The following is a 15413-nucleotide window of genomic DNA, read 5'->3' on the forward strand; positions in this document are numbered from 1 at the left end:
ACCAGCGTTCTTCTGAAGAGAAAATTGTGGAAGGCCGCCACAATTTTCTCTTCAGAAGAACGCTGGTTTGTTTTCTCTCACACAGTAAGTTGTTTCTACTCGTATCCGGTCAACGGATATCGAGTATCTTGTGTAGACAACTGTTTATAAATACCTGTACACTTTTGATGATGATTGTAATAGTTCTCTAAGTTTCAGCTCCATACAATAGAATTAAGTGTGTTGACGTTCGTGTTGAAGATTCTCACTTTCGTATTGGTTGACAGTTGTTTCAAGTTCCATATGTTCTTCAATTGTAGGAATACCGCCCCTGCTACGGAAGCCTATACTTTCACATCTGCATCGGATCCTCCTTGTTCATCGATGATGCTGACCAGATAGGAAGGTGAAAATTTCCACACCATATGTTCTTCATTTGTAGGAATACCGCCCCTGCTACGACAACCTATACATTCACATCCGCATCGGATCCTCCTTGTTCATCGATGATGTTGACCAGATAGGAAGGTGAAAATTTCCACATCTCCCAGAGCTTCTCCATCAATAGTGATTAGGTTGTTTGGTGTTCTCTGTGTTGTATTTGAGGATGTTGGTTTTCCCTTGTGTGTGTTGAAGTTTACTGATGCAGAGGTTGCTGCTACGCTAGTTGTGATAATCTGTATTTGTTGATGTGTATGGGACAGAAGAGCTGAATCATGTGCGAAGTCCGAATCGTCTAGTTGCATCCAGTCTGTCGATTGTATTCCGTGCTTCCTTCCACATGTGGAGGTCTTCATAATTCAGTCGATCACCAGAAGAGAGAGAAAGTGTGGGATTAAGCATCCTTGTCTGACTTCAGTTCTCTCATGGAATGCATCTGTCAGCTGTCCTGAATTCACGATTTTTCATTATGGTCCTTCGTATAAATTCCATATGATGTTGGCGATGTTTTCAGGCATACCATAATGTCGAATAAGTTTCCATAAGCTTCTTCTATCCATACTGACGAGTCTCATTCAATTTATTATTCAACAATAATCCGTAATGGGTATGAATGACATGGTTGTACTTGATAGTTTCAAATAAGTTGAAGATTGGATAAGAAGTTAATAATAAGTAATTTTTTGTTATATCTGAAAATGAAAATGTCAAACTTTAAATATTTTTTTATTCCAATCCGTCCTTAAATTAAGAAATCGACCATAATGCATATGAACCACTAACGAAAAAGTGTAAACAGAAAACAATACATCTTTATGCTATTCTTTAGTGATGAAGACCACAACAATGTATAACAAATTAAGAAACTATATGTGTTACTTCGGTAAAATAACTGACATTAAATGTTTATCTGCACTTTCATTAGGAATTATATTTCTACTTCCTAGATAGTTTATTTTTGTTTTGACTTAATATCATTGTTTTATAAAAAATCATATATGATACGTATGTTTAAATGATGAACGGAAGTGAAGGTAACTGGTGGTTTTGCAAGTTTATTTTTCAATCTTTGATTGGTCATTTTTAAGAGGCATCCATCTAAAAGTTAAACCACCTTTGATGCATTTTAGTTGTAGTAATCACATTTTTTATTTGCTTATTTATCCCGTTATTTGACTAATGTCTCTGTTTCTCAAAAAATGTTCACTTGGAGATTAGATATCATTTCACTGAGTGAAATAGTTGTGCGACTATAACAGTTCTGGCAAGCAAATAAAACGTCATTAACCACTCTGTATAATGATCTGGTTCCCGTTCCGCATTACTGTGGTCGAACATTTGTTAGCGGAAGAGATAGCGATTATTTCAACTCAGTGATATAAAGATGACGTGCTCATCACGTTCGACCCCTAGAGACATCACAAAGGGTCGCTACTAAGGAGTCATATGCTAGGACGAAACAAGTATCTAGTGCTCTCAGTTTTACAATGACAATTCGGTTGATGTTGATCCGTGACGTATACTGTTTACAAATTATGAATTGGTTTATCAGGAACAGATGTAGCTACTATATCCATCAACATTCAACCTTTATATAATTTACTACACAAAGAGTAATACCTTCCATTTTTACTATTTTCGTATAGAATGAAACGAACTGAATATAACAGTCACTATAGTAAACGTTCTTCATACAATGCATGTGAGGTACCAAATGATAAAAAATACTTTCTATCGATTCGTAGAACTAGTAATTTTAAAGAGAAGTTTATTTAGGATCATGCGAAACGCCTTTACTAATACAGGTAAACCAATTACATTTAAAGAATCTTTTTTTCTTAACCCCGAAGTCAACCAACGTCATACCTTATGTACGATTATGCAAAGATGTCCAATTAGTCTGAAATATTAAATATATTCTTTTTTCATTACATTATAAAAAACAATCTGAATTACTTTTAAAATAGATGAGATAGCTATCATCCCCGGCTCAGTCAGTCAGTCAGTCACAACGTAGAAGTTCGTACGTACGTACATCAGTTCGAGTTGCCATACCACATTGGAACAGAGATCCAGTTGTCGATTCAAATCCCATAAAGGTAGAAGTAGTAAGAGTATAAGCCGAAAGATTAGGGTTTGAAGATGTTATTCAAGGAATGAAATAATTTATTATATTGCATAAATGAAATTATTTTAGAAAAATCTTTATCATCATTGAATAAATCTATCCCATCATTACTATTAAAGATAATAATGATAATAGAATATTAAATTAATAGTATTATCTCAAATATAATAAATTTATTAGATAAAATACCATTTGATTGGAATGAAATTACTAACACATTGATTTATCTACTTCTATTTAATAAATTGAAAATGAAAATTAGTTATGCTCTTTTTCTTTCTATAAACAAGCTAAGAAGTAGACAAATTTAAAGATTCCAAAGAACAAAGTGCTTTAAAAGAAGAATTGAAAACTGGAAACAAAGCTAAGTGAGGAAACAAAAAACCATGAGGTCAACAAGCTTCGGTATGTTAATGAATAAGCATATATACAATCTGTCATAGGTGTCTGTAGACTTATATATATGTATATTCTATTTATTTTATGAACTACTCGAACTACTTCGTTCTATGCATTTATTCTGGTTTACATAAACAATCCTCTTCATTATTTGCTTTCTTTAATAAGAAAAGCTTAATTACCCGCCCCCTTTGCAGCGGCTTTACATTACTAAATTATGCCTAGGAGATTATGAAAATGAATTAACATGAATTCAGTTGTTATCGATAAGATTCTTATTATTATTATCATGGGTTAAATAGAACCAGGTTGAAGAGAATGAGATAACCTTAAAATAAATCAAAGCAAATTATTATGAAGCTACTGACTTGTAATGCATGTAAAAAATATATACGTTACGTTGTGTGATGGTGTGTATGTATAAATATATATAAAACCTAAGCAAGTAAGCAAGAAAAACAGGAGAAGAAAGAAAAGCAGAATAATGAAAAGTGGTCGAATAAAAAAAGAAGTAAATTGTGCAAGCCTACTTGAATTCATTTGCGTGAATTATAATGAAGTGGTATTATTTTGTTCCCCTTTATTTGTCAATTTCTACTGTTACTTGCAATAGGTTTGTTAATCAGAAGGGAAAAACAAATAATCATTGGGCAATATCAAGAAGGGAAATAATTCAATGACCGATATCAGGTAAATAATTCATTTCTTTCAAGAAATAGTCAAATACATTTATGTATATACATGTATGTGCATGCACATGATCAGAAGAATAAGAAGAAAAAAACAAACAAAATGAAATGAACTAAAAGGGAATGACAGAAAAGTAATAATAACTATTTTAACTCTTAAATGGGAAAAAAAATTTTTCCTCCAATTTTCTCGTTGTTGTTGTTAACTTTGTTGATATAATTCTGTTTCACATTTTTTTTATTAAACATGACCACTAGCTAACCAAATCAAGTGAATATAGAATAGTAGACAAATAATAATAAAGGTAGAAAACAGAATATATATTTTTTCAGGCTGAATTGCTTTTAGTACAAGTAAAAATGTAAGTGATTAAGTAGAGAATACTTGAGATATGATTTAAGTTTGAAAAACTATACTCATGATGCCTACCAGTATAAAGAATAAACAATGATGGAATCATGAAATGAAACATTAACATTCAAAACGAATATTTATATTCATTACTTATGTAGAATACAATGACTAAGTGGGTAGTTCTTCGTTTAATAAATGAGTCTAAATAAGTTTCTATATTATTCTCATTCTTTCGCTTACTCTTAAAATATGCATCAATTGGTAGGACAGTTGAAAAATACTTTCATGTTAATGTGATTTGAGTAATATTATAAGTTAAGAAAAGAACTAATAATACTTGTCAGACAGTAGAATAATACTTGAGTTAAGGAATAATAGTAGTATTGCAATAAAAATAATAAAATTTACAATGTTTAGTTTGTAAGAATATAGAATTAGTCATCAATTAAATAAGAAACCACTAATTTATGCCCAATTTATAAAATCTTACATCCATGCATTCAATTGTGCATGTATATATATATATATAAATTTAGTGAATAAAAATAAAGAAATTTCCCTAATGAGACAACACATTTTTGTTTTGTTTTGTATTTTAGGTCACAGAAAAAAGAAATAGAGGTAAATATGATTAGGTAACCTTAAAAATTAAATAATCATCTAAGTGGTAATGATAAGTAAGAATAAGTGGAATAATTGTTTTCCTTTTTCTTTTTCTCTTTTTTTTATACTGAGAATAATACATCATCAATTGAACAAAAGTATGTGGAGAAAATCAGCGAGGAACAATTGAAAAGAGAAAAAGAAAAATTCTCATACTTATCCTGTATGAAAAATAAACCATTGCTTTTTTTCTTCAACTACAGATGAAAATAAATTATGCCGATATTTATTCGATCTAATACTTCAAAGATGCTTTATGGCAACCAATGGATTTGTTAATGTTGGTGAAGGAGGGCTGTATTATGATAGATAGTTACATTAAACTGGTATCCATTGATTTATCGTGGCTCTCTATATTAAGTTTTGAAAAACGTCTAAGAGACATTACCATACTGGGCTTAGAATATGAGGCAGTAACATCTCTGTCACAGTTATCTACAATATGTTTCATAATCAGTAAAATATATCTTCTAATTGGACGAATTTTGCTTTTATTTAAACTGTATTCTTTAATAATCTCTATTTCTGTTTTAATTATGGGGTTTTCCTTGCTTCTGTTACCTCACGACATTGTCATTTTTTCATTTCATGATGTACTGATTATATATATATATATATATATATATATATATATACGCTTATAATGACAGTAACTTATGGCAATATTGAAGCAATCCGCTTAGGATTCACATATGTCAATAAGAGACTGATCTATTGCAGTTCTAAACATCTATGGAAAGATTCCTACAACTAATACAAAAATGAATCATATATATCACTGTTTTAAAAAAATGTCAATGATTCGAAGTGATACTGATTTAATATTTCACTTTTATTACAGATGATGGATATTTTGTTCAACACTTCAATATTATTCGCTATAATATGTGTTTTTAGACAGTACACAAACAAGTTCAAGAAAGGAGGGACAGCTAAATGAATTAGTGTAAAGAGACAATGACTTCATAAGTTGAGCGTTCTGGATTATACATATCAATAGTTGTAAACCAAAACCGGCAAACTTTGGAACTGATTGCAGTGACCAAGATTCATTTACTGCCTGTCTTTCTCTAGCTTTGAAGTATTGCAATACTCTTTGTATATCTCTTTGTTTATTTTAATATTTCACATTTTCCGAGTTTGATTTTCTTATTTATGCTCTTGTGAACTGTGGCCCTACAAATAAATGTACCCTATATCTTAGACCTCTTGTCAACGTATCAGCTTATTCGAATTACATCGTGCAAGAAATAAAGATTACAAAATGGCTTTCTTGATACTTTTGGTTGATAAATAACTTATTAATAGTGAAATTATTAGGCTTCAGTCACCGAAATTAGATGATTATGCTATCTTTAGACTTGCCTTATAAAAAGTAAAAAGTTTTTACTTATAACGTCAACTTTATACAAGACAACAAAAAAACGTAAAACTGTGGCTCAATACCTAAAATAAAAACTGTCAACATTTGGATAGATAGTTTGAACCCACTTTTCCTAATTTCCTTGAAGAAGTTAGTACGGTTCAACACTTAATGCAACCATTCACATACAACGACTGAGTTTTATTACCAGGGCAAAACTTATAGGTATGCAGAAAATACAATAAGACAGAGACATAATTAAGGTTCAGAAACAGATTTTCTTCATATATCTACAGACATAGTAGACAAATAGATCACAAGAGAAGTTTCATAGTAAAAAGGAATTTTAAAAAAATACATATTCATTTGAAATCAGTAGTGTTTGTTTGGCTAATTACTTTTTCTGGTTGAAGAGCACAATATACATTTATCATTTAATAATATTAATGTGTTTATGGAAATTATCCATTTCGAAACTAGTTCTTACCAAGAACAGATATCAGCTTGAGAACCACAGGAAGATAAGAACCACTGTATATATTACTATTATATATATTATATATATTATATATATCATATATTTTATATATATATATATGTATTATATATTATATGTATTATATAAAAATATAATTATTCTTATTTGCTACAGATTCTTCCGATTTAAACGTTTGATAACCCCATTGTATGATCAATGGTTATTTGATGGAGAACTTTTTGACTTTAATATTTTAAAGAATACTATGCCTGCTGCCTGATTTGAATGTTCCATGCTTGACCCCGTGTGAACTTTTATATGAGCACAAAACATGTACTCCATGTTCATTAGTTTTTTAATGATTCTCTAGTCAGAATGTTTCTGATTTATAGTCTTATAGTTGTTTGATGGCTGAATCCCCTTAAGAGGAAAGAGAAACATAATTCACTTTATATCCTCGAGGACTAGGCAAATATGTTCTAATGACATAATAAGTGACGAATTGCTTCAATTTCTACAGATAGTCATCAGAAATGGTTGTCCAAGTGGACTTGTTGATAGGAAGTTAACACCAAGACAACATCCTGAAAAAGCACTAAGAGCTCAAAAGAAAACTGTTTCTAAGAATACCAAGTTTAAAGGAGATATGGCTACCAAAAGCTTAAGTAAATGGGTTTCAAAATCCCTGAATAAAACCTTCTATTCAGTTTAGCTTCATATTGTTTTCTCAAGACGGCTTATTATTCACGAATGTGTTAAGGATTAGCTTCCACTTTGAGCTATATCAATGTACATCTATAAATTTACTAACAGATTACATTAGCCACACAAAACGATCACTGTACAAACGCATCTCAGAACATTACCTGATGTGGCTTTTAAAAGAAGAATGCAAAACAGTCACCAGTTCAGTAAAAGAGCACCTAATTAACTCCGCACATGTCGCTCCTAAGGAGTGTCTCTTCAAAATCAACACAATCGAAGGGACTGAATTGAAGTGAAGCTGTATCAAAAACTTATGCACTACTGAAGCGTTGTCCATCCAGAAACGCAAATCCGAACTCTCTATACAAAAACGATACGTTCAACCTCTCATCCTTCCTTGGCCCTAATTTCCTTCTATAGTACGTTTTGATCTCGTTTTGTTTTTATTATTGTTTTGTAATTTTAAGCTGTAATCAGTTATTATTATCCTTTGACAATTTTCCATGAGTATTATTTCAGTTATTAATATTACCTTTATGTTTTCCACTTTCCTTCATGCTTGTCAAGCAGATACTTATCTTCCATAATTCTGACTAGTAAATTATTTTTATCCTCCTATTATTCTCTAACCCCCTGATTATTACGCAACCTCATCTAATACTTAAAACTTTAAATCAATTTATGATGCCATTTTTTCAATCTTCCTATAGACAATTATTTATCAAACAACTATAAATATGAATGTACAGCTTAAGTAAATGGTTCTATCGAAAAGAAAATTTCCTAAGTCGAATTTTCTATTTTTACTCGATGATATAATGGATTATTTTAATGACCAGTTCTTTTCTAGATTCAAACAGCTTTTCCACACCGTTAACTTTTCACCAACAAAAATATCATTTAAGGATCTAGGAGCACTAAAGTCACAGCACAACTAACAGTTACTCATAAAAAATGGGACATGTTTCATACTAGTTTACTGTACATTCTTTTTCCAAAAAAAAAACAGAAATTAACATTTTTAGATGAGTTTCAATTGCATCATACCACTTCAAACCAAATAGACATTTATGATTAAAAAGAAAAAGAAAATTCTGAGAAATTATAATGACAAAAGTAGTTTATAAAAAAAATGATTACAAGTGCACATATTCAGTCCTCAATGTGTTAAGGCCAAATCATCTCATAATAATAATAATAATAATGGAGTAATATATTCGAAACAGTTTGGCCTCATCTATTTATCAAAAAATGATAGATTTTTTAATCTTTTGTTCTACTCATAATACTGTTTGATAGTTTTTATTTTTATTTTTTTTCACTTAATTAATTGAATCGTAATTATTTTATTTTTTTATTTATTTCAATCAACTGATCTGTACATAATGCTAACTAACACCCGCAGGTTCAAGTTAAACACAAGCAATATAACACCTTAAATTTAAAAAAAAACGTAAATTGGTAATCTAATAATAATAATATACTTACATATATAAATATGTTTTCTTTTAAGGACAAAATAAATAGTCATTTGAATATTTTATGCTTAGGTTTTAAGTAGTATTGTAGTAAACAAGAACATTAGTTGGGGACAATCGAATGTATTTAAGCACAAATTACAGACTATCTCACTAAATTCTGATAACCATACAACAAACAATTAATTGTCTCAATCTTAACTGTTTCTTCTGTAAATATCAGTTCATCGTCTCTAATTTCACTGTTCATGCACTTTCATACCAATTGCGCTTCATTTTAGTCCTTTCCTTATCGGTCTTCTGCCAAAATATATTCTATATCTGACCATCACCATATACTACTTATATGGATATAAGTAGACCACACTACAATATGTCTTACATATAAGTAAATGCCGACATTCGGGCATATTATTATTTTCATCTAAATATTAATTCATTTTAAATTGTCTAGTTCAAAAATTATAGTTATAAAAAAATTGAGGAAGGTTATATAGAATTTAACAACAATACTTCCTTTGCCTTCCTTTACATGTGTGGTCCCTGAATAGTATACAAGTAAACTTAATGAGCTGTTAATTTGCTTTAGTTACGGGTTCCAAGTATTCATAATTTTTTTCATATAAATAAGCGGAAAATGTATTTGCGTTTTTGTGATTAATTTTATCTAGAATACAGAATATTAGATTGACTTAGAGATAATTTTTTCGAAACGTCTCATTCTTTCATTACTTATGTTTGTTTACTAAATTTTAAAGAAATTAAAATTTCTGAATAAGTAATTAATTTAACATAATAATGAGTATGGTTTACATTAAAATAACAGATATCACGACTTACAGAAATGGTAGCCCAAATATTAGATATTGGTTATGAAATAACTAACGAGAGTGAAAAATGTGCAATGTCTGTTGTATCACCTAGATGGATAAATTACTTCGTTGGCTCATTTTATGGATAGAATAAATGATGGTTAAGTGATCAAATAATTTCAAGTCGATACACAGTTTAGTTCTTCATCACAAATAATTTAATAAAAATAATCTAGTTTAGGCCACTAAGATAGTTAAGCTATTTAAATACAGTTCATCAAATAATATGACTCAAAGTTGACCGAATACATCAGATCCGAATACTTCTGGTGTCCCTTCAATTAGCAGATTGCATATGCTTTCAGTGAGAGTTTTTTGTAGTACCGATTGTTTCTCAAAATATATTTATTGCTGTTCCTAAAAAGCCCCACATCACAAATCAATAAACATTTCTACCAAACAAAAGTTAAGACTTCCTTTATCCATTTATATTAGAGCCGTTTTGGATTTTTAGCTTTTATTCAGCTTTCCAATATTTTATTTGATAATTGAATGAAAACATTTAAAAATTGGTGCCAATAAAAATTATTCATCTCTCTGCGTCCTATTTTTATGTTTGGTATTACAATTAAATTTCAACACAAATATGACAATTGGCTAAAATGAAGTTTTATTTTCGAAGCTTGGGTGTTTCACTGAGGCTTGTGTACCGTTTCCTGTCTAACAGTAGTACCTGAACACTTCATCAAAAACTTGGACACTTTTCATCACCTAGTTTATACTACTCGTTTAATCAATTTACCGTGCTAGATTTCACTACTCTTAGCTAAGAAAATAAATTTAATACATCACACATGAGTTAATATTATGAAAGCCTGTTGAACAGTAAATCACTTAATTTAAACCCACTTTTGAAATATTAATAAAATCGACAACCCAGCCACTAACAGAAAAACTTGATTGTTTTAGATCCAGATAAATATTTATCATTCATCTTAACGGACATAACCTGGACTTTAACGGTTTCCTCCCTCTATCTTAAACAAATGACTGTTTTATGAACCACATTTATCAAACTTGATTTATTTTTGATATTACTAGAAGTAAAATGAATGGAATAGCGTAAAAAGTCACTTCTATACATTGTAATCTATAAACCGAAAAATTAAACAAATAGGAATCTCACAAAGTAGAACGACGTCTACGGACAGTACTTAGTTTTTTTAATGATAATACATATTAAAAGCTTTGAAAAATTATTTGTTTAATATCAACATGTTATGTGATATTGGGGACAATTTTATCTAGACTGGATTCTCCTGGAAACCATGCTTTGAAATAAAACCATTTATTTAAAACACACCTAATCTAACAAAATATTATTTATTACCAAGGCACATTTTTTGTTTCAATGACTTTGTCCATTTAATGTAGAATTGTTTTAGTAAAAAATTTTCTCTGGTTGACATCTTAGAAATGCCCAGTCCAAATCCGGAACACCGAAAGCTTTAAAGTTAATTTAAATGTGATATAATAAAATTAACAATAAATATGGACAGATGTCTCTAAAAAAGACAAGTTAATTTATTCGCCTCTTAGTTCTAGAGTGCTACAACAAAAGAGAACTTTACAAAAAGACTGCAAATTTAACATTTTTTCTAAATATATTTAGAACAGAGAACCAAAAAAAGCCATAAAAAACGTTACTTCGTTACTCGAAAGTTTTTAAGGTTGGCTGAGTTTTGAGAAAACTTTAGTGGAGTTTTATCCTGTTTCAGAAGAAACTTTATGAAGCAAGTATGTTTTCTTCAACATTTTCAGAAAAATAAAAGAAAAAGTTCAGATAAATACATATCACCCATCAAACATCATAAAAATTGAACATAAGTCATCATTATCTCTGGACTTTGCGAATGACAAATTTAATGGGTAACACTTATGTTTTTTATGATAAACGAACTGAATAAATGAGGTTGTTAAGTTATTCATGAACCGAAGCAGGTGAAGTCCTAATATATTCAAAAGATCAAGACTGTGGTGATCTAGACTATTATTAATTTTGATATTAATTGACATACTTGTTGAAAATGAAGTATAACGGACAAAATATTCCCCTTGTTTGCATAGGGTCACATCAGTCGTTGAGCTCAAAGAGAACGGTTGATGAAATATAGAATGGGAAGACTTATATTCATCGCCTTTACTTTACACATCGTAAACTATCAGCAACACTTAGTTCCGGTTTACAAGTTACCTAGGCTATTTGGATTTCAATAAACGAGGTGCACAAAAGATTAAAGAAACACTAGTTTTTCAAAATGAAGTAGAAATTTCGGAAGCTACTTCCTCACGTCATGGTATGAACAAGTGATACGTTCATGTATGGTAGAGTCAAAAACCTTTTCGATCGATTTCCGAGGTAAGTTGTGTTTGAAAACAACATTCATTAAGAGTAACTTATGCCATAAAAAATGAAACCGATTCGTCACCTATCAGTTATGAGAATCATAAACATATAAAGTGTAGCTTAATTATGCAGTTAAAGTAAAGTTTTATCCGGAGAAACCTCATTATGGCAATACAGAAACATAATCGTAAAATTTATTGATCTTTATTTGTCCGTTTTGCCCTGAACTTCAGCGCAAAACATTGTCAAAGAAATTCTAATGATAAATGACCTCTTTTGCAAGGATAACGTTTGATATAAACATGTATCAACTAGAGATCTCTCAAAATATACCAAGCACTCAGTGATTCTCAGTCTAGAAAAGTACATGTCTAGGATTTTATAATGAACCGAAGATAAGGTTCATACGATTTGTGACTGTTGCCTATTATTTGAACCATTAGACTGAAATCAGGAAGTCAACATTTTATTACTCATGTTCTTTAAGTCATTTTATAACACTTCCATTTCATGGTGGTTTTTGCATGAGATGCTAAACGATATGTAAAGACCCTGAAACCGAAATAGGTATTCAAGACATTTTAATTCTCATCGGCTTATTGTTCTAAAGACTATCAGTAGATTTAATTCCTTTTCACAAACCACCATTTGAAGTTAAACTCCAGAATTTTAAAATTCCACAAAAGACATATTCATGACACTTTATAAACAAACAGTAGAGAACTGACGACAACGAATGAGCGTCTTGCTGGTTTCGTTGTTAAACAATGTAAGTAATGTTCCCTGATTCTATCAAACTATAGGTTATTCTGAAAAACAACTTACATTTACTTCAATTGGTTTGAAATTGGGAGCTACTTTATTTTCCTCCTCGCTAGTTCCTCTGAAATTGGACTTTTTGGGAGAGGAATTTTCCGGACAAATGTTGCTGTTGTTCTGCACTGAATTCGATGTAAATGGTTTTTTTACACGCTTTGATTTAAAATAAACCTTTTTTCTTATATTTATATTAGATCTTGAAGAGCAGTTAATAATTGAGTTGCACAACATATTGCTGGCAGAGTGTTTTAGATTTTCAGAAACAAAACCATTCCGAACATCAACGTTAGAAACCATATTATGTTCAGTAGCATTTGAGAAAGTATATTCCCCATCTCCTTTCAAAGTTGGGATTCGACTGTTTTCAGACTTTTGTGATAGATCACACCTATCTGGTTCTTCGTTTGAGGCATAGTCGTGGTTTTCCTTATTTGACTTATCTGAGTTGTGCACTTTTGCCTCAACATGTGGTGGCAGATTTAAAATGAAGGGATCAGAAGTCTTATTTTTTTCTGAGCTCGTTAAGTCCACTGGCAACTGTAAACTGGTTTGAGCTTGACTTTCGGACACATAAGTGCCCGAAAGCTGATTAGACTGCTCGAAACTCACACCGGAAACTCGTTTGTACTCATTAATCAACTCTTGATTACTGACAACATTGTTATTAGACTGAAAAATATCGGTAAGAACAGCTGACAAATTTACTGAAGAATATGAGCTTGAGGTGTACGGTGGTTGAACTGGGAAGTTAGTGATATTATTTGTCTGTCCACTCCAAGTTGGATTATGAACTGGAGAATTCATACTGACATCATCTAAATGTTGATGTGGAAGTGAATTGTAAGAGAGGGAATTTTGGATCATTCCAAAATATAATTCCACAGATTGTTGTAAAGCGTAAGCTCTGTCTATTAACGATTTATAACAAACGGACATGGCTTCATAATTTGGACAATTAGATTTTGGAACAGGTATATTAGTTATGCAAGTGCCAATAGAATTTATAACATTTTGCCGCCAATCTAAGTATGCTTCATATTTCGTAGAAATGTGCTTGTAAAGTTTATCAATTTCTTTAGAATTTGTGTAATAGAACTCATCATTATAAGATCCGTTAGAAGGGCTTTGTTTGTTCGAAGTAACTGTCCCAGGATTTGTAGAATGATTCACGTGAGTTGAGCAAAATAAATTTGACAGATTGTTGGAAAGAGAGCTGCCCGATGTTTTATCAAACCCATGATTGACTTCCGCTAATGATGGGCACGAAGAAAACGATCCACTTTTAAAGTCATTCGACGCCTTATACTTCAAAAGAAAATAGTTCAGCATTGCAGCATAAAGTCTCACGTGTTCTGGAGGTGTGGTTATATTGCTGTCACCTAATACTTCACTTGAACGTTCGGTACCATTTAAGGTGGAAGGGAGAACATTGTTTTCTTTTGTAACCAAATTTATAGGACCAAATGTTGAATTTTTAAGCATCGTTTTGAAATCTTCTTTCGAACCTTCTTCGGTTGATTCTCGTTTCTGAGGTGCAGCAGTCTTCCTTTTTCGTTTGTTAGAGCCATAATAATATTGCTCGTCAGATATATCGTATTTGTTATCGATATAAGTGTCATTGAACTCATTAAATTGATGCATTGCATGTATCATAACACTTCTTGGCATAATATTTCAATTCATTAAACTACCTTTAACAGTGACCGACGAATGACGAATTCACGAATCTCAGTGTCTGTTTAAAAATGTACGTCATAAGCTACTGTGATACAGATACCAAATGACTCCGTGAAACAAAACAAACATTAAGAGCGAATGTCATTTTGCGTGAAAGTTTGAAAGTCAAGCTTTAAAACTGAAGAGTTCTTTCAATAGAAAAAGTAAATCCAAACTTATTTTGTATACCCTCTGCAGTTGTAAGGGTAAGGCAATAATAGTCCTTATCCCTTTCACACAAAGTATCAAAAGTGAAACCACTGTGAAATGCAAGTTAAATTTCACTGGGCTTTAGACCAGTCGTACGTCAAGATGAACAGTTTTCACTTTGGACTACAGTTCAATGAAAGTCAGTCGAACGTCGTAAAGGTCGAAGGTAACTAACACCCATTATCCATCTGCACACAATGACTGGCCGGTGCGTCAGAGGCCTCGCTCTTTTTACATAATCAATCATTACTTATGCATTATTTCAAGAGCGGAATGTCTGTATTACGTCGTCAGCAAAGTAGACGCAGTACCTGGACAACACGAAATAGTAGTCCATGTTAGGTACAAACCGCAAGTTGTGATTAGGTCACACAATTATCCCTCAGTTCAAGTAAACCGCGAACGTCAGAATAGATCACCTGCACTGGTGACTTACAATCCTGTTTCCTCTGCAAGTCAACTCTGCAGGAGTAGTAGATTTAAAATTATTTTGAAACATCGTCTAAGCCTGTAGTGGCATCGGTCCCTAACTACACAATCCTTAAAGCTGAATACGAGACAATTGGGAAAATAGATATCCGATTTTTAACGCCGAGGAAAACCGAACGATAGAGAAGGCGGGAAGAATAGATACAATGAACTCAAATTCATCGAATGGCATGGCTCAGCCTTGCGGGCGTGATCATTCTTGTGTAGCTATATGTTTTGTTCATATTAGGTACATTGTTCGATCTTCGGAATAAATGTGTTCTCCTTTATATATTGGTGATT

At 31.4% G+C, this 15413-nt stretch overlaps 1 protein-coding gene across 1 annotated transcript; it reads right to left on the reverse strand.

Annotated features, from left to right (window-relative positions):
• Positions 1-12701: 12701 nt before the first annotated feature.
• On the reverse strand, positions 12702-14384 carry Smp_170270 (hypothetical protein; the record flags this gene model as incomplete). Its single annotated transcript, XM_018794588.1, has 1 exon — positions 12702-14384. One exon carries the CDS (start codon positions 14382-14384, stop codon positions 12702-12704), a length of 1683 nt encoding a protein of 560 aa, XP_018648986.1.
• Positions 14385-15413: the final 1029 nt, after the last annotated feature.

Source organism: Schistosoma mansoni, chromosome 1, assembly GCF_000237925.1.
Source record: "Schistosoma mansoni strain Puerto Rico chromosome 1, complete genome".
NCBI lineage: Eukaryota > Metazoa > Platyhelminthes > Trematoda > Strigeidida > Schistosomatidae > Schistosoma > Schistosoma mansoni.